General features: G+C 36.2%; 1 protein-coding gene across 2 annotated transcripts; it reads left to right on the forward strand.

The window, feature by feature from the left end:
* Positions 1 to 1279: 1279 nt before the first annotated feature.
* On the forward strand, positions 1280 to 13178 carry LOC149803345 (prestin-like). 2 transcript variants are annotated; one of them, XM_089953046.1, is made up of 2 exons: positions 1280 to 1408; positions 6721 to 13178. In XM_089953046.1, exons 1-2 carry the CDS (start codon positions 1392 to 1394, stop codon positions 8957 to 8959), a joined length of 2256 nt encoding a protein of 751 aa, XP_089809172.1. In that variant the 5' UTR covers positions 1280 to 1391; the 3' UTR covers positions 8960 to 13178. The 2 variants fall into 2 exon arrangements, with proteins under 2 accessions (XP_089809172.1, XP_089809173.1); XM_089953047.1 differs by having other exon boundaries at positions 1309 to 1403.
* The last annotated feature ends 7924 nt before the right edge of the window (positions 13179 to 21102 follow it).

Raw genomic sequence — 21102 nt, forward strand, 5'->3', positions numbered from 1 at the left:
TATTTTCTTCACAATATTAACAATAGAAGTCACAATATTAGCAATAGGAGTCTAATATAGTCGTAATATTAACAATAGCCTATTCATAATATTAACAATAGCCTAGTCATATTATTAGCAACAGCAGTCATACTATTAGCAATAGCAGTCATCAAACTAGCAATAATAGTCATAATAATAGCAATATAGTCATAATATTAGCAACTACTTGTACACTATACAAAACAGGCAGCTTCCAATACACTCCATTTTTGTAATTGCGGGTAAGAAATAATAACGATGAATAGAAGATTTACCCGCATAACGTGATACTTGAAAGCAAAGAATACTTTCCCATGAGCGGGTGAAACGAAATTGAATCATGCTTCGCTGGATATTACTTTATCAAAGAACATTGATGATTTCAGATGATGGCACGACCTCTAAACAAACGCATTAACTTTTGAGAAAAATGGGATGCGAATCATGGAACGAAGTGAGGACTGTCAAGTACATGTAGCAGGATGGTATTTTTTATTCCCTGTTTAATAGTTTTCCCTTTCTAGCTTTCATTTAAATGAATGAATGATTTAAACAAAAGTTTATCAACCACTTCTGCCCCTGTACAATGAATCCTCAGCACGATGCATTATCATTCACAATTTTTATTTGACTGGCGGCATGGTTATTTGGATGTGAATTAAGTCTTCGTGAATTAACTGCAATAATGTTCATCCAAGCGTTTACGTGTGATGACCTTTATCACGGACGTAGGAAACGAAAAGAATTAAATGCATTATTTTCTAATAGTCTATGATAATTCTTAGAAATCCCGTTCTTTAATCTCTCTCTCTCTCTTTCTCTCATACCACTGTGAAAATACATGGTATTAAAAAGTACATACTTTTAAATTCTATCGAATCAAAAAATACATTCTAATTTATTTGTGATGATTAATGAGATAAATTATGTATATAGACACAATAAATACAATTTAATATAAACACGCCCACAAGTAAAAGAAGATTCGAGTGAATTTTCCTTTTAAATATATTTTAAATGATTTTCAGGGCAAAGGTTTCCATGGCGTAATGTAAAGTTTTTCGGTCGTGAGGTATTATGTGAGCCAGTGGTTATTAACCCTTGGATTGCAGACGAAAACTGTGTAGCCATGCTGACTTGAGTGCGTGGCCCAAATACGCCATAACAATTTGAAATTTCCTACCCACGTGGTTTCTTTAGCATTTGGTGCGTGGCGAGACTAACACACCAAACCTATTATGGGTCGCAATACATATTCTATCTAGTGACGCCCTGAAACTGACGGAGTAGAAAGAAGATTATTCCAGTGGTTTTAAGCTATACAAAAATAACATTACCTGCATCAAAGCCGAAATTTGTTAGCAAGGTGAATGGAAGAAACAGTGAGGTATTTTCTCTCTCTCTCTCTCTCTATCTCTCTCTCTCTCTCTCTCTCTCTCACACACACACACACACACACACACACACACATAATGTTGCCAAAAATATCAAAATTGTTTCAGTTGTTCATATTTTGTTGTATTCTATTCGTGTACGTCCTTTATTTTATTGTTTTGTTTAATTTACTTATTTTGTATGTCACCGCAACAGTCCTAAATTTACAAAAGATTCTCCATTACGCTTTAATTACTGTATAACACTTTCATCGCAGCATATTCAGCTTATCATTTCAAAAACAAAATAAAAGAACTTAAAAACATTGAATTTATTTTTAGTTATATTACTGTTTTTGGAAGATTGGCAACATTTGGCACGTTTGGTTTTGATGTAGAAAATAACTACATTGATGAAGTAACAAGTTCGAAATAATTTACTTAAGAGGTCCCCACGGTAAAATTATTTCAGACGTTTGATATCTTAGTAACTCGAATACTGAATATGATTTCAGTAGAGTTGCTACCTGGGTATTTCATTGTGGACTGGTATTATATGCGATGTCACATCAGCAATGCGTTTCTCCATGGGTAGGCCAGTACTCGACCGATTTTAGTGAACATCTTTGTTAGGGACCGACCATTTAATCTTTGGGGAAGTGCAAAGGAATGTTTTTGAAAAATAAAACCCAGCCCAAAAATAAGTCAGAAAAACATTCACGTCCTCTGATTTTGCAAAACATGGCTTTATGTCATCCAGCATCTTAGCTGAAGAACATTATGTTGTGATCAACAAAATCAAAATATCCTTGTCGGAAAGTAATGTCAGCCTCTCCTTCACACCCTGTCAGTAAATTACATGTAAATAGTTGGTCCCTTAATCAAGCATTTTCCCCCCAGTTATTTCGTATTGCTGTATGGTGTACAATGTAATGTGGTATGGTAAACCACTATGGGCAGCCAAACATGGATTTTCTCATAAAAAAATAAACCAGACTTGAGAGGTATAAAATAAAAATTAAAATTAAACATGTGGCATTCCTAGACTGACTTGCATGATATTGCTAAATGTTGAACTTGCTCACTTACGCATGGAATTCCTTTTTCAAGGGGATAAATTATTTTCTTTTCCTACATCAGATGTTTGGCAGCGCAAAATTCATATTAAGCAATAATTACCGACATGACCTAGCTGAACTCCTCCCGTACACTACCAGCGTGGTCATCATATTAACCAGCAGGAAACCATCTTATTTTTTGAAGCAGTAGTAGAGAGTCAAATTGTTTCCTGAGGAAGTTATGTGAACACAGCGCAGTAACTTTGTAGTGATAAAAAGAGTACTATATTTCCTAAGGAAGCAGTGATAGAAACCAAGGTAGTAAAATATTCCAAGACAACAGTGAGTGAGTGAGTGAGTGAGTGTGTTTGTGTGTGTGTGTGTGATTTAGATTCTTAACGTAGCTTTAACAATTTTCCAGTCATATCGCTACGACATCAGCAGTGTGACCGTTTAAAGTGATGTCTAGCACTGGGGCATCGTGCTGCAGACGTATAGCATGATGTCCCACCTAGTCACATTATCCCAGTGGCGTTACTCGGGTTGGTGTCACCCAGTGCGGTAGTTCATGGTGTCACCCCCATGGTCCTCCTTCCGTAACAGACCATACAGAATCCTTAGTAATGTCATTTTGGTGTCACCCCCTCTGATGGTGTCACCCGGTGCAGTCCGCACCCCCCGCATCCCCCTAGCGACGCCACTGCTGTGCCTGCTAGTCATGTATTTAACTATGATCGGTTATCCGCTTTGAAATCCGACTAGACCGAGCAGTGTATGCTCTGTAAAATTTGCAATTTTTCATTTTGGTGTCACCCCTCTGAGATGGTGTCACCCGGTGCGGTGCGCACCCCCGCCCCCCCCCCCCCCCCCACAGAGACGCCACTGCATTATCCTTACACCAGGCCGACCAGTCCTAACACTAACCTCTTAACGCTGGCGAGGCAGCTAATAGTACCATTTTTAGTAGTCTTTTTTATGACTCGGCCGGGGTTCGAACCCACGACCTCCCGCGACCGAGGCAGACGCTCTAACCACTAGGCTACCGGAGCGATCCAAGGCAACAGTAATTGAGACTAGTGCCGCCTTTACCTGATGATATTCCCAAACTGAAATGCACCCAGTGATGATCAAACCAACATTGGAAGATTTCATATTTTTGTCTAAAAAGTAATAATGAACAATTTCTAAATCTATTCCCTTTGGTAATTCAGAAACAAAATTAATGTATATCAGTAAAAATGCATTCATCTAATCCAAGAGACCAATAGTGAAGAGCAATTGCTCTGCATTGTTTCCTGTGATAAAATGAAATAATTAATCATGACAATATGATGAAAACCTCATGACAGCCTGATGAAAACCCCAATGACTACATGATGAAATCATCATGAAAATCTGACGAAAACCTCACGACAGCCTGACTATAAGATGAAACCATCATGACAACATGATGAAAACCTAATGACAGCCTGATGAAAATCCCATGACTAAATGATGAAAGCATCATGACAACATGATGAAAACCTAATGACAGCATGGTGAAAACCCCATTACTACATGATGAAAGCATCATGACAAAATGATGAAAACCTCATGACACCCTGATGAAAACCCCATGAATACATGATGAAAGCATCATGACAATCGGATGAAAACCTCATGACAGCCGGATGAAAACCCCATGACTACACGATGAAAGCATCAGGACAACATGATGGAAACCTCATGTCAGCCTGATGAAAACCCCATGACTACATGATGAAAGCATCATGGCAACATGATGAAAACCTCATGATAGCCTGATGAAAACCCCATGAATAAATGATGAAAGCATCATGATAATCTGATGAAAACCTCATGACAGCCTGATGAAAACCACATGACCACACGCTGAAAGCATCAGGACAACATGATGAAAATCTCATGACAGCCTGATGAAAACCCATGACTACATGATGAAAGCATCATGACAACAAGATGAAAACCTCATGACAGCCTGATAAAAACTCCATGACTACATGATGAAAGCATCATGACAATCTGATGAAAACCTCATGACAGCCTAATGAAAACCCCATGACAGCCTGATGAAAACCCCATGACTACACGATGAAAGAATCATAACAGCCTGATGAAATCCCCATGACAACATGATGAAAGCATTATGACAATCTGATGAAAATCTCATGCGATGTAATAGCAAGGCTGCAAAAAAGACACAACATTCTATAGATTTCTCGAAGCAACCGTAATATAAGCATTTTCAAATTGCGTTAGGTGGAACTGGGTAAAACACCTTAAGTATAGTAAACACAGCTTGTGTTAGGATTTCAAAAATGATAGTTTGGAGCCAGTTGTCTCCAAAATATGAGAATCAGTTACGCTCGAATACTCTATATCAAATGTTTACGACAGGTAAGGTCCGGACTAGCAAGCGAAGGTGTATATTTTCAAAGGTAGCTCTCATAAATAACTATATATCAATTGTTCCCTCTGGTAACTTGGATCATATTATATACAAAATAGTACTAATGCTTTCATATAACTCATATTTGCTAACTGCTACCATATCATCAAAATGAATTGCATTGTAGAAAGTAGATAAAATAGCATGTCCATGCTAAACTAAGAATTGGAAATTGCTTGAATTTTTCATCTGTATTACTAGAAACACTAATGATAAACAACTTTTTAAATTGTTAAAAGGTTAATACATTGTGACTACTACAATATCCCCCTCCAAAGAAAAATACAATCATATTTGATTATGATACTGTAGTTGTATTTTTAATGACTTGATGATGGTCTTTTCTTTTAAGATTTTAAAAAGAAATCTTTATAATATTTCTACCAGTAGTGGGGATTTTGGTTTCAGTAATGTATGCATCTCTAATCGCATTTTGCAACAGAACTAAATGAAGTTGGTCATATTCCTCAAATGTATGTATGTATGTATGTATGTATATATATATATATATATATATATATATATATATATATATATATATATATATATATATATATATATATATATATATATATATATATATATATAAACGACATATCTCCATCTCGTCCTTTTTGAATTACCGCTCCGGTGGCCTAGTGGTTAGAGCGTCCGCCTCAGATGCGGGAGGTCGTGGGCTCGTTCCCCGGCCGAGTCATACCAAAGACTTACAAAAACGGTACTAACAGCTGCCTCGCTTGGCGCTCAGCATTAAGAGGTTAGTGTTAGGACTGGTCGGCCCGGTGTCAGGATAATGTGACCTGGTGGGACATCATGCTACATGTCTGCGGCATGATGCCCCAGTGCTAGACATCACTATAAACTGCCACATTGCAGACATCGTAGCGATATGACTGAAAAATTGTTAAAGCTACGTTAAAATTCCAAATCACATCACATCCTTTTTGAATCTTTCTTGTCGCCATTCCTATCAATGTTGAAGTACATATCACGTTAACCTAAACTGACAACTACACTGGTAACAATTCCTGCAAAAATAATCTAGTTGCCAATGTTGCCAATACAGTCTGAAACTGTCATGCTAGCCTCCTTTCAGCTGATACCTTTGCTATTTCATATTGTATTCTAACATACCTGGAGTGTAAGATCTCTTTAACCAAACTTATTTCAGTCTAGTTATTTTCGCTATATAAATCAGGTCTTATTCCAGACATTGGCACAGTGACACACTTGGTGTCTTTGCACTCATTTATCAATAACTACCGACCCGCGAGAAGCTCCTGGCATAATCTCTCTCTCTCTATCGCACACACACACACGTTAGCCTAGCGGAGATTCGAACCCACACTGACAGAGGTGTGATGCTAATGATCTGTGAAGACGATTGTATTAGACCAATCCGCCACACGGGGACCCTCTTTATTTTGTGCAGGTTCTGTCGATTTCGGTTGAACTGTTCTTAGTTTAATTTTTGGTGGTTGCCTTTCAATGCAGATATGTAATCTTCCAAAAAGCATACTGCAGCCAACAGAAAACGCAGTTTATTGCTGAATGATAAAATGTCCTGATGATTTTCTGTTTTATTACAGTCTACATTTATTTGAAAGTTAAATCTATTGCATAGAAAAATAAAGTTTGCATAAGTTTGTAAGTCTATGTCCTATTAATTAAACGGTTAGCGGTATAAAAATTACGAAGGCTAAATTAATCAAATATCCAACATATTATATCATATGTAGAAATTCATATAATTTTGCATAAAGATATTTTGAAGAAGAAATATCTTCTTTTTTTTCTCCAGAGAAACCACAGAACACGTTCCATGTTCAGAGAATGAGCAGAGCATTTCATTGTGCGAAGAGGGAATTCAGGTAGAAACTGCAGATGACGGCCATTGCAAACACCTGTTTTCTAGTAGATGGATTCGAACCCAGAAGAGCATAGAAGATAAATATCCACACACTTGTAAAGCAGAGTCCAGTTGTTGTTCGAAACATATGAATTCTGTTGCACCATGTGCAAACACAACGGCTACAGATGCATTAGTCAAATTCCTACCGATTGTGGACGTAGTACGAAAGTACAAATTCCGTAAGTACTTTGTCGGTGATCTACTGAGCGGCATTTCTGCGGCATGCCTGCATTTCCCACAAGGGATGGCCTTTGGAATTTCGTCGTCTCTGGCCCCAGCTTACGGTTTGTACACCTCTTTCTTCCCTGTCATCTTGTATATGATATTCGGAACGTCACCCCACACTTCGTTTGGTACCAATGCAGTCATCGCCCTGTCGACAGCAGAACTCGTTTCAATGGAAGCCATTACGGGAAGATCCATTGCCCTGTCAAATGTTTCAAGCGAAGCAAACACGACGTACGCTCCTACGACGGATGACATTCTGTTTTTCAAGGCCTCTGTCGCTGCTGCGTCCTCCTTCTTTGCTGGAATCATTTTGTTCCTTCTTGGCGTCTTTAGGCTTGGTATCATAACGACTTACCTCTCAACTTCATTTATTGGAGGTTTTACAACCGGTGCTGCTTTCCACATCTTTACCAGCCAGATCCAAACGGCGCTCGGTCTTCAAATACCCCTCATTAAGGGGATTGGAAAAATTGTTTTCACATACATAGCTATCTTTGAGAAAATAAGTTCAATCAACATAGCTTCATTTATTATGGTCCTGATATGTGCAGTTATTCTTCTACTCGTAAAAGATTTCATTAATGAAAAATTTAGATCCAAGTTAAAGGTACCGATTCCTATCGATCTAATAGTTATAATTTTGGCAACTATTGTATCTCATTTTGGAAATGTTCGTGAGAAATTTGGCGTAAAAATTGTTGGACAAATCCCTACCGGAATTCCCATACCCAGTATTCCAGAATTATCAATATTTTCCACCATAATTGGAAAGTCTGTCGAAATTGCCGCATTGATATTTTTTATATCTATTTCTCTTGCAAAGTTGATGGCTGTTAAACATAATTATGAGATTGATGACAACCAGGAATTGATAGCTTATGGTCTTGCAAATATTGGTAGTTCTTTCTTTGGCTGTTTTGCTTCTAGTGGTGCTCCTCCGAGAGTGATGATTTTAAATGCCTTAAATGCCAAGACCACACTGAACGCAGTATTTTCTATCCTTATTATCCTATTCATTCTGATATTTATAGGACCTTTATTAACATCACTTCCAGTTCCGGTTTTAGCAGTAATTGTTATGGTGGCTGTGAAAGGTCTTTTGGCTCAAATTCTAGATCTTCCATCAATATGGCGAACCAACCGATACGATTGTGTCACATGGGTCGTCACGTGCTCCACCACTATATTGACAGACTTGCCCTATGGACTTTTGTCTGGTATCGTTTGTTCGTTATTCGTAGTTGTTCTTCAGAGTCAAATTGCACGGTCCTATCATGTGGTTAAGGCATCTGAAGAAGGCATATTCCTAAGTCCTGACAAACACACTGGTTTGGTAGACAATCCTGCAATACAAATCTTCCGGATGAATTATTCCCTTTATTATGCTACGAGCGAGTTATTCCAGAAGAAACTGTATCGAAAGGTCGCAGACCCGAGAAGGCAAATTGCCACCTTACATCGTCCCTCTTTAGGAGAAAAAATTATTAGCTCCAAACAAGGTAGTGACGATTTAAGCGCCCTAGAAACAAACGTTGATCTTGTATCTCCAAAATTCAAAAATTTGTACAACACTAACGCAGACAGAAATGGTGAATCTGTAAAAGTCGAATTCGAAGAGGACATGAATAACAAACCAGTGCTTCGTATTATCATTCTAGATTGCCGGTACGTTAACTTTATGGATATAAAAGGTTCTAACACACTGAAAAGCATTGTCTCTGAGTACAAAAAAGTAAATGTTAAAATGCTACTCTCTGGCTGCCCACCTTTTATGATTAAAATGTTAGAAAAATCTGAATGTTTCAACGTCATTTCAAGAGATGAAGTATTTTTTGACCTAGAAGACAGTTATGCTGCTGCTCAGATGATTTTGATGAAAGAGAATAAAGACAAAGAATAACGCCGATGCCATAAGATGGCATTAATAATGATTTATGTTTGAATCGGAGTACTAAAGGAAATGACATTTTTGAAGCAAAATATTACGGACGGAAACAAAATTCAAGAGTACTCTAAATAGTTATAGCAATTAAAATTAGTTCCAATTATCGGAAAAATTATTTTAAAAAATGTGGCGCTTGATATTTTAAAAAATGACACAAGAGTACGATTAACGTTGATCTTAATAATAGGGACTGGCATGAGAGTACTATTAAAGCTGATCTTAATGATAGGGACTGGCATGAGAGTACTATTAAAGCTGATCTTAATGATAGGGACTGGCATGAGAGTACTATTAAAGCTGATCTTAATGATAGGGACTGGCATGAGAGTACTATTAAAGCTGATCTTAATGATAGGGACTGGCATGAGAGTACTATTAAAGCTGATCTTAATGATAGGGACTGGCATGAGGTTACGATTAACTTTGATCTTAATAATAGGGACTGGCATCATAGAACTATTAAAGTTTATCCGAATGATAGGGACTGACTTTTTCTTCGACTTTTCCCTTATAAAAACAATATGACTTCCTTTCGAATCAACATACTCTAGTGTTTAAAAATATATTTGCTTATAATGAGTATCATTATTAATTAATAATAATATGTGAATTAATAATTAATTGTTAATTATTTTGTTTATTAAGCCCCACGATCTACTACTCCGGAGGTCTAAGTGTTTAGAGCATCCGCCTCGGATGCTGGAGGTCGCGGGTTTGAATCCTGGTCGAGTCATACCAAGGATTAATAAAAATGGTCCAAACAGCTGCCTCGCTTGGCACTCAGCACTAAGAAGTTACTGTTAGGATAAGTCGGCCTGATGTCAGGATAATGTGACTGGGTGGGACATGATGCCACATATCAGCGGCATGATGCCTCAGTGCTAGACACCACCAATCACTGCCACACTGCAGACATCGTAGCGATATGACTCAAAAAGTTGTTGAAGCTACGTTAAAAATCCAAATCACACACACACACTGAAAGCGACAACTGCCATTGGGTACGTTATAAGCATGCGAGACACATCCAGGGATCCTGATTCGGTAAAGGTTTGTTTAGCTTCAGCCCCAGTGGTTTTAGGTGGGCATCAAATATCACGTGTACAAAGTTTCAACACAGTGACATTTTCAAACCCTTTTTCAGTCAAGCGTTATATGTCTAGTCCTTGCAGGAAGACTTTTATTACATAAAAACGGATTTGGAACTATGATACACGAGTCTCTGAACAGGGGCACCAATATGATGGTGTGTAAGGGACATACATACATTCATACACACATATACATATGTAAATGGTCTCACATATTGAGATTTATCATAGCGAGCGGACGAAGATATTTATATTGCCATTTCCCTGCCGACGCCCACATTCAGATTCCAGAGTCTTTGAAACTAATTTTATATCATGTTGTGTTTTGTTTTATTTTTACGAGCGGTGTATAAATACCGCGATAAAAAAGCAGTACTTTTGTTATCTGTAATTGTTAACAAATCGGTATTCTTTCTACCAAACGACAAACTCAAAATGTCCCCACCCCTTCTAAATGCAATTCTATGTTTATGAATCACACCGCTGCAAAATAATTAAGACCGATAGTGTCTTCCTCGTGAAAACAGTTTTTCTAATGACCGAATGTTCTCGATTGAAAACGTCTTTGACAAACCAATAATGACTTTTGAACTTAACTTTCCAGATGAATGTCTTGCTTGAAAGTAAATTTTAAAAATGTGCTTGTCTTAAAAATGAAATTCAATAAGGTCAAAATTTGGAATAATTGTCGTGTTAATGAGTAAAATGTAAAACTGTATTCTTAATCATTCATTCATTACTGAAAATTGTTGTGTGTGTGTGTGTGTGTGTGTGTGTGTGTGTTTGTGTGTGTGTGTGTGTATGTGTGATTTGGATTTTTAGCACAGCTTTAGCAATGTTTCAACCATATCGCCACGATGTCTGCAGTGTGATAGTTTATAGTGATGTCTAGCACTGGAAAATCATGCCACAGACGTGTTGCATGATGTCCCACCCATTCACATTATCCCGACACCAGGCTGACCAGTACTAAAACTAACCTCTTAATGCGTCTAGCGAGGCATCTGTCAGAACAATTTTTTATAAGTCTTTGATATAACTAGGCCGGGGTTATTACTGAAAAAAGAATGAACAATATATAAATAGTAGTCAAGGGCAGATTGTCATTAATTTTCATCACATATCAAGATCAACGGTCAAACTACGCAGTGATCGCTGCTTCATTGGCATTTTAGCTTATATGAAGAAAAAAAAAACAAAGAAAACATTCCAAGCATTTACTTTTTTCAACAAAAATTTTAGAAAAAGGCAAATAACATCCATATCAATTTGTATCGGTCCGCCAAAAGAAGCAGCGTGTTATGCTAAGGTGTTGTTATCCATTATTTGGTCAAAATGTAAACAATCCAGGTCAGTGTCACTGAAAGAAGAATAAATTGTTCCTGACAAATAACATTAGTTATGTACTACATACTAGGACCAAACTTTGTTGTTGTCTTGCATTTGGTGCACTTAGTGCTGAAAAGAAGTCCGTTAGTTTTGGTTTCAATGATCAATGCCACTTTATCTGAAATGAAATATTGTTACTGCATAGCGGTTTAAATATTCTGCCATATATCTTCACCAACATTTGTGGATGACATACACTTTGAGTATAAAAGAGGTCTGTGAGGTCAAAAAACCAAGGGTGAAGGCCATTGTGGCTGAATGAAGAAACAACTCTTTGAGTAATAACTTTAGTTTTTGACCATGTAACTTGATCACTTTTTGGACTGTTTTTACTTAAGATACGGTAACTGCAAGTTGGTTTCAAAACTGCACATTTTGAAGAAATGTTGAGTTCATTAAGAAACCTTCGCAAATCATATTCAGAGTGAACCATGTTCTATATGTGTATGCATAGAGGAATATTTATGTGCCGCTCTCGATACTCTTTGCTATTCCCATGTCTCTGGCTAGATGTATGATGCTTTGAATTTCGTCCGTCTGTCCATTTGCTAGCTCTTAGTTTTCATGCAGAAATCTAAACTCGTCTTTAATGATGTTCAAGAAAAGCAGCAACAAAACAATAGTTTATAACCCTAGTGGTTTCAGGATGAAAAGATCAAGGTCACTATGACCTAACCTGAGAACATGAGATGTACATAATATCTTGAGTTCAAATGAACTTGACTTCAACGATCATCACATATATCATGCCTTGTAAGGTACGCATAGGTTTGTAGATTGTCAGGTCTAAATTGAAAAGGTCTAGGTAATCATTACATCTTTAGCAGGTTGCCTGTGAAATATACAAGAGTTGAAACGCCAAGGTCAATTTGAACAGAAGAAACAATGTACTGCCTAACACTATACTCTTTTATTTCTACATCAAAATATGTCAAGCGTTTTCACTGGATGGGGAATTTTACCTGTCATACCAAAGTATTGTTACCAATCAATATTTTAGTTCAGCTAAATTTCAGAATATTTTCGAGTCGTTTACATTGATGGACGTATAAGAATCACTTTTTGTGTGGAACACCTTGTCAAAACTTCATTAGCACAAATAGTCTTAATGGCTTTCTCTTGCCATTATACTACAATTGTCTTCGCTTGAATAGCCATAGTCTTTATGATCTCTCGCCGTTGTACCAAAACTGTCGTTGCTTGAATAGTCTCCGTGCAAAGGTATCTATGAGCTGGGGAACTACCTGTAGACTATTTTAGAGATGTAATTGCCTAGAGCATACAGTAAAAGTGGATTTTACATTAGTAATTTGTGAATCATTTACCATGTACAAAATCAAATCACACCAAAGCACAGACACACAAAACACACACACACACACACACACACACATTAAGGAGGAAATAACACATAGTAGGATATATTATTAATGAAATGTATCGTATTATTGCTTTGCTATATAAGTAAATAGTATATATTAAAAAGGTGTATATGTTGGAAATGGGAATACTATATATCTATTTTATAAGCTTCCAATATATTATTGAATTTCATCCAGTCACTTATCATAATAGGCCACCAATTTATATAAACTCTGTCTATTCAGTGTTTTTTGTTTTCTTAAAGTATGCATTGTATTGTTGTATGACACCTGATATATGATTTTTCTAATAAAATTATATCTTAATGCTCACTTGACCTGTTTTGTTTACTCATACCTATTACTGTGTCGACTGTTGCACAGTTTGAATGTTAAGTATGTACATTTGACTCTCGCGAATTAAATAGCTGTTTCCAAAATCTTCTAAATGAAATGCATTCAGAATATATGGGGTAAGAGATTCTTGTAATTATTTACAATAATAACAAAGTATTGTTTTCTGATTTGCACAGTTTATTAAAGAGTGTAAGGAATATTCTAAGAAAAACCCTCAGATTAATCTCTTTAAGAAAAATATTACGAATTCACTAATGTAATGAGTTTGTGCATAATTCCCTGTTTATGCTAATCATTATAGTATGCACTGGCTTCAATTAGAAATTGATAAATCATTAGACACCTGTCTTTTGTAATTAGCTGTAATGGAACTGCTACAGTGAAAGGTCCTAGAGTACAGTCTCTTGTCTCTAACTTTAAAACATGTACACAGTCATAATAGTAATGTCCTTAAAGTGTGGAAAATGAAGAAAATGCTGAAAATGAGTCAAAACAAATCCCTGATTATTGCTTACAAAGTCTCATATTCTCTTAAATCCAATTCGATAATTTGTAGTAACCGTCACCATTGTATTTATTCTTAATTACACTGGCAATTAGGAAATGATTCAGGTTTAATTTGAATATGATTAACAATCTGAATAAAAGAGGGCTCCAAAAACTGTTCTTTAAACCTGTAACAAAATCTATTATTGAATTCTGATTCAAAATATAAAAAGTATCGACATTGTTTGACATCTTTGTTGACATGTCTGACTTTACACATGCTTCCTCTTGCCTATATCAAAAACTAGAATGTACATAGACAGCTTCTGCAAAGCCTTTAGTAGTCTCCCGTATTCTTCGTAAACCATAAATGACATGAAGCTTTAAAAGTCCCCAGTAGCATTAGTGAACAGTAATTATCACGCAGTCTGTAGTAGTCTCCAGTAACCTTTGCAAACAGTAACTATCATGCTGCGTTTAGTAGTCTCGAATAACCTTTGCAAGCAGTAATTATTACGCAGTAGTCTCCATTAGCCTTTGCAAACAGTAATTATCATGCTGCCTTTAGTAGTCTCCAGTAGCCTTTGTGAACAGTAATTATCATGCTGTCTTTAGTAGTCTTCATTAGCCTTTGCAAACAGTAATTATTACGCAGCCTTTAGTAGTCTCCAGTAGACTTTGTGAACAGTAATTATCACGCGGTCTCTAGTAGTCTCCAGTAGCCTTTGCAAACAGTATCATGCTGCCTTTAGTAGTCTCCAATAGCCTTTGCAAGCAGTAATTATTACGCAGTAGTCTCCAGTAGCCCTTGCAAACAGCAATTATCATGCTGCCTTTAGTAGTCTTAAGTAGCCTTTGCAAACAGTAATTATCATGCTGCCTTTAGTAGTGTCCAATAGCCTTTGCAAACAGTAATTATTACGCAGTCTCTAGTAGTCTCCAGTAGCCTTTGCAAGCAGTAATTATCATGCTGCCTTTAGTAGTCTCCAATAGCCTTTGCAAACAGTAATTATTGCGCAGCCTTTAGTAGTCTCCAGTAGCCTTTGTGAACAGTAATTATCATGCTGCCTTTATTAGTCTCCAATAGCCATTGTGAACAGTGATCATCATGCAGAAACAGATAGATAACAATACTCTTGATAACAAAACGTTAGCCATTTTCTAATTATAATACCCTTGCAATTTGTTTGGAACTTATCTTCAGATAGTTAAATCTTAATTTTAAAATTAACACTCTATAGCCAGTATTAAGCTGTCATGCTGCTCTATACACACAAACTCACACCGCTCCGGTGGCCTAGTGGTTAGAGCGTCCGCCTCGGATGCGGTTGGTCGTGGGTTCGATTCCCGGCCGAGTCATAACAAAGACTTACAAAAATGGTACTAACAGCTTCCTGGCTTGGCGGTCAGCGTTGAGAGGTTAGTGTTAGGACTGGTCGGCCTGGTGTCAGGATAATGTGACTGGGTGGGACATCATGCTACATGCCTGCGACATGATGCCCCAGTGCTAGACATCACTGTAAACTGCCACACTGCAGACATCGTAGCTATATGACTGAAAAATTGTTAAAATTCCAAATCACACACACACACACACACACACACACACACATATATATATATATATATATATATATATATATATATATATATATATATATATATATATATATATATATATATATATATATATATATATATATATATATATATATAGAGAGAGAGAGAGAGAGAGAGAGAGAGAGAGAGAGAGAGAGAGGGAGACAGAGACAGAGAGAGAGAGGGACAGAGACAGAGAGAGGCAAAGACAGACAGGCCCACGCAGACAGAGATGGTCAAAGCGAGACCGACAGAGAGGTCAGAACGATAGACAGTATATGCAGTTTATGCGCTATATCACTGAGGATATACCACAACATGCATGAATGTTTCATTAAAAACAAAGTAGTATATCAAAGATACAGCATACATACTCAAGATATATTTCATTTATATAAAAACCAAATGCACATTCTTGTCAAAATTGACTGCAGGAACCTGTGTACTGCTAAGTGAGGAAACTCTTACAACCGTGCACCATGTGTCTGCTAAAAATGTTGTTAACAATCATCTTTTTAAACCGAAAAGTTGCTTCTTTTACATTTTAAGCATCTATTTTCATTTATATTGATTAAATAAATACAGTATACTCTGATGATTTAAGCATGACGCAGCACGGTTAACTTCTCGAATACTGAACGCGCAGTCACTCAGTGACCGTCGAATATATTGAAACTTGAGTGAACTAAATCAGCAAGCGTTCGATTCAATCGTTCAACAATTGCCTGATCACGATGAATTGCAGTATGTCCTCGTCGTATTTCGACATTATGTTTTTTCATCAGCGATGATACTGCGTCCTGAAATTCTTTGCTAGATCAACCTGTAGCAGCTGTGGCCACCGTAGACTACCACGTTGATAAATTCATTCAAACGCAGAAGGTACTTCAGTTGCTGTCTTTGTTGATAACGACTCTGCTTCTTTATATCTACTTGCAACATCAACGACAGTCAATGCGAATTTGTACGCGCTAACATCAAAATGTGCATGCTCAATTCATTTAGGCGGTGGTAGCTAAATTTGCCATATTGCATGTCGTGCTAACTATTTTTCAGCAGCAACACGTATAACATTTGTTGCTTCAGCGAGTTTACTAATCGCTGCTCTACCTTTCCAATATCATCTTGTGCTATAATAAATAGACTCCATTATAATAATAATCGGTTGATTAATTACCAGCTCCTAATACAAATTCATCGCAGATCTCACCAACTAATTAGCTAATGATTCTTTGAAAGAATTTTTTTATGAAATTTAACGCATGAATTAATTTTACATCTGCAATATGTCTATCTTGTAGGTTTTTACTTTTATAAGCTACATTATGAGCGTCACACGCTTTATCAATAGTGTTTACTGGATACTCACCGGGTTTTGGTTGATATTGGCTGTCAAGTCGGATATCAAGTCGAGTACCAGGACCGCAATAGTTATATCCGGGAAGGTGTTTTTCTCCTGGGTATTTAGCCCATGGTGTTTCTGGTAGTTTTGCTAACTGAGCGGCAACATCACCTCCTCTTTTTTTTATATTGTTTGGATTAGAAATAAATTAAAAAAATTTTGTACCACATTGTTCACACTTACCTGTAACTGCTGATCTGTTATTTTTTGTTGAAATAGTTGTTAGTCCACTCGTGGGAGTACGCGTCCTACATTTCACACAATATAAATCCATATTATTTATTGTATTTTTACATCATGGATGTAATTGATTTTTCGGCAACAAAAAAAGCGAGAACTGGCCAAGCATCATCCAGCATTACCAAATTTTATCCGAATGATTATAACTGGGCCATCTGGAAGTGGTAAAACGCAACTGTTACTTAATTTAATAATGAGATGGTTGAAATGGGATAAGTTGTATTTGGTAGCTCCGTCTGTGAATGATCAGAGATGCTACGATGTACTTAAAGACTTTAATGAAAACGCAAAATTGTTGGATGAAAACGGTGATAATGTTATTGAATTTATTACTGATATTAATGAAGCGCCATCTGTAGATGATATTGATGGATTTATTAATAATTTAGTTGTATACGACGATGTAATGCTGGATAAGCAATCAAATCCTGCTAGAATATTTTCACGCGGTAGACATAAAAACACAGATGTAATTTATGTAACCCAGCGGTATACACAAATACCAAAAGTGATCAGAGATAACTGCAATATTTTAGCAGTATTTAACGGAATTGATACACATACTCTGCGAAATATTCATCAGACTTGGCGCAGCGGAGATATGGACATAATTAAATTTAGAAATTTATTTAGTCGGGCTGAGTTTTCCCCGCATGGATTTATAACAATGAACTTACATGATCCGCGGTCGAGATACCGAGAAACAATTTGATATACTGCGCCCAACTACTTCCCTCCATAAATATATTGAGCTGTTTCTGCAGAATTTTGCTTGGTTACCGCATGAGTACTGCTTCTACATGAGGTTTGGACTAAGTTTGCTGAGAGAACAATTTTGGTATATTGTTCTCCTTTACACGATTTCCTCAGGAAACAGTTTGATTTAGTTTTTCCAGTTAATAGTCCCTCATCAGTTTAGTACGTGTTTGCGGGGTTGAGTTTAATGAGGGCAATAGTTATTGCTGCTTAATTTTAAGGTTTTAGTGAATTAGCTCATTAAACAATCCGATGTACTGTCCCGCTGTACTGTGCTGTCTGAAAATATGTAAGGTGTGTGCAGAACTGAGCATTAAAACTGCATCGATTATTGATTTAACATGAGATTGGCAGCAGGTAATATAGCATGAGATTTGCAGCAGGTTTCCTCAGGTAATATAGCATAGAAATATTACTTTACATGGCAGCACGAATTATTTGCTTAGTCCCGTACGTATTGCTCTTTTTTCCCTCACGATGCGTTGTTGGTTTATACAAATCTGATTCCAAGATGGTATAGTTATTGCATTATATGAATCAAGGAATATTATTATTTACTGCTCTTCATTATCCTCAGTAGTTATAGCCGGTTTTCTTGCACGATTGGTTTTAATGACAAAGCTGTCGCTAATTGACATAAATATTTTCAGTGTGTTCCCTCAAGGAATAATTTGATACACTTTTTTAATGTTTAATTTTTCCTTCATGAGACATGGTAGGTTTGTTCAAGAAGGAGTAGTTACAGACATCAATATTGTTAATGCAACGATGAAACACACTTATCAGGACTTTATACAGGAAAACAAATTTATTAACATAAATCACTAGCAGTAATAACAAAACATGAATATAATCAATTTAATGACTGAAATATAGGACCATATCCAAATTAGTATAGATCAGTAGTACATTGGGGGTGGCGGGTGGCTTCATAATGAGGAACCATATAGAGTAGGTACAGGGTCGCACACAACAGTTTTGTAGATTGTCCGGTTTGGGAATTGATAAGTTTGCTAAGTTAGGATGCATGTAAATATGTAGGAAATCAAGACCGAGAGATATGTTTGGAACATGCTTCGTCAATGTGTTGCTATCAAAGCTGAAATGTACCATCGAAGGTTCTAATACAACAGCATACTGTAATCTGATGTAGACATCAAGGTGTTGCTAAGTGCGAACGTTGCCTCAGTCTGAGACTGCATTTGTAGATTTGTACTATGCAAGATTCTGAAAAATCGAAATTAATGACATCTATCCAGTTCCCGTTCCAAGAACAAAGTTGCTTAAGTTTAATTTTAATTCACGAGTCTGTTCAGTAAATTTCCCACTAAGCTTTTGAGTTAGGCATCGGACAACCAATGTCTAAATTTGCGATCAGAGTTTACATTAAGAAATATTTATTTTAGGGAAAACAATATACTAATCCATATACTAGCAGGATGCAGTTAGTACAGGACTGTTACAAATTTGTTTTCTTTATTTTCATATTATGCTGCTAAAAACAATTGATGGTGTGTATAAAACGTGTGTTTCGCTGCCCACAGTTGTTCAGCACACAACTCATTATAGGAACACATAGTGCAAACAAAACTAATTATTGAATAATAGCGTTTCCATAAAATCTGGCGAGTACTGGCCTTTCCATATAGAAAAGCATTGCTGATGTGACCTCGCATATAATACCTGTCCACAGTGTAATACCCAAGTAGCAACTCTACTTAAGGCATATTCCATGGTCGGGTTACTAAGATATAAAACGTCTGAGATAATTTTATCTTGGAGATTACTTAGGAAAATGATTTCGGGCTTGTTATTTCCTCAATGTAGTTATTGTCTACATCTCTAAAAAGTCGTAGGGAAAACCATGTCAACATCTTCCGAGAACAGTAATGAGTTCTAAAAATATATTTAATGTGTTGATTTACTGTGATATTTTTGGAAATGATGAAAGCAAAATAATGCCATAAAGATTTAAGCTGAGTGCAATATTTTCTCCATCATGCAGAAACACATTTAGCTATGACATTGTTGTAGTGACTTGAAAACAAAAGTAAACTTTTGAAAAATTATAAGGTAAGATAAATATGTGCATGAGAAGAGCTTTAACAAATCCGAGACAAAAACCTGAAACATTTAAATGATGTTAAGATCTTGGTAACCTTGTGTGTGTGTGCGTATATGTGTGTGTGTGTGTGTGTGTGTGTGTGTGTGTGAGGGAGAGAGAGTTCATCATTTGTTACTTTATATCATTTCCATCAGTAATTATGACATTATAGCTCTCCAAGTGATTCGAGTTTGACGTGTGTGTGTGTGAGGGAGCATTCATTAATGTAGCTTTATTAGAATTACACTATTAATGTGATTTATTGCAGCGATTATATTATGGCAGAGAAAACCTCTATTTAATAGAGATGTCTCATCCAGATACAATAGTGTTGGCCTGGATTGGATAGTAATTTTATCCGCTAGCCAAGCGAATCAACATTTTTTAATAATCTAACCAGTTTTACAAAAAATATCACTACATTTCATATTTCAGCACATTAAAATCCCATACAAATAAAATCATATATGGATTTATTTAAATAGATTACACGTATATAATGACTCAACAATCAACAGGTGCTAGATTTATTGAAATTATCATCCCATAATTCGCACGTACGCCAGGGTAATTGTATTACAAAGCACGTACGCCAGGGAAATTATATTACAAAGCAGTACCTTACATCATCAGTAATGAATACACAAAACACGATAGTAACACCTGATACTCGGCGAGATCTCAAAATGTTTGAATGAAGAAAAGCAAATGAGAAACTGAACTATCTTATTTATTTGTATGGTTAACTCGGCCTTATTAATTTATTCATATTTTGTAGGTATTGTTTTACTTTTAGAATATCCATATTGTTTTCATGTCGTTTGTTTTCCTTGAAATTTTGAAAAGACTAAACTTGACATAGTTGGTAAGTTATATAGTAATTAACGTTTTCTATTTTTGGAGAAATACATATATTTCTTGAGATGAAAGAAAGCAAACCAAAACAAAACAAACAAACAAAAACAAACAAAAAACAATTAAAAAAATACACTGAGACTGATTCAATTAATGCACTCAGAAACAGAATATCATACACTTAGAAAAGTATGACGGGTTCCGGCAAGTTAGCAACACAATATCTAAATCATTGCCACAAACTACATAGAATGTTATGCACGATCAGACTTTTAAACATTTAATAAAAACTACAGTTTCTCAACCATCTTTAATCAACTGCTCTCTAAGGCAATACTACTACTTCTACTACTACTAAAAATAATAATAATAATAATAATAATATATTTTTACACTTGTTTCTGTAACTGATTCATTTGCTGATATTGTATTCATAGTTTCCTTTTTATTAAATCAGA

Source organism: Sinohyriopsis cumingii, chromosome 3 (genome assembly GCF_028554795.1).
Source record: "Sinohyriopsis cumingii isolate HCF-2022 chromosome 3, ASM2855479v2, whole genome shotgun sequence".
Classification (NCBI taxonomy): Eukaryota; Metazoa; Mollusca; class Bivalvia; order Unionida; family Unionidae; genus Sinohyriopsis; species Sinohyriopsis cumingii.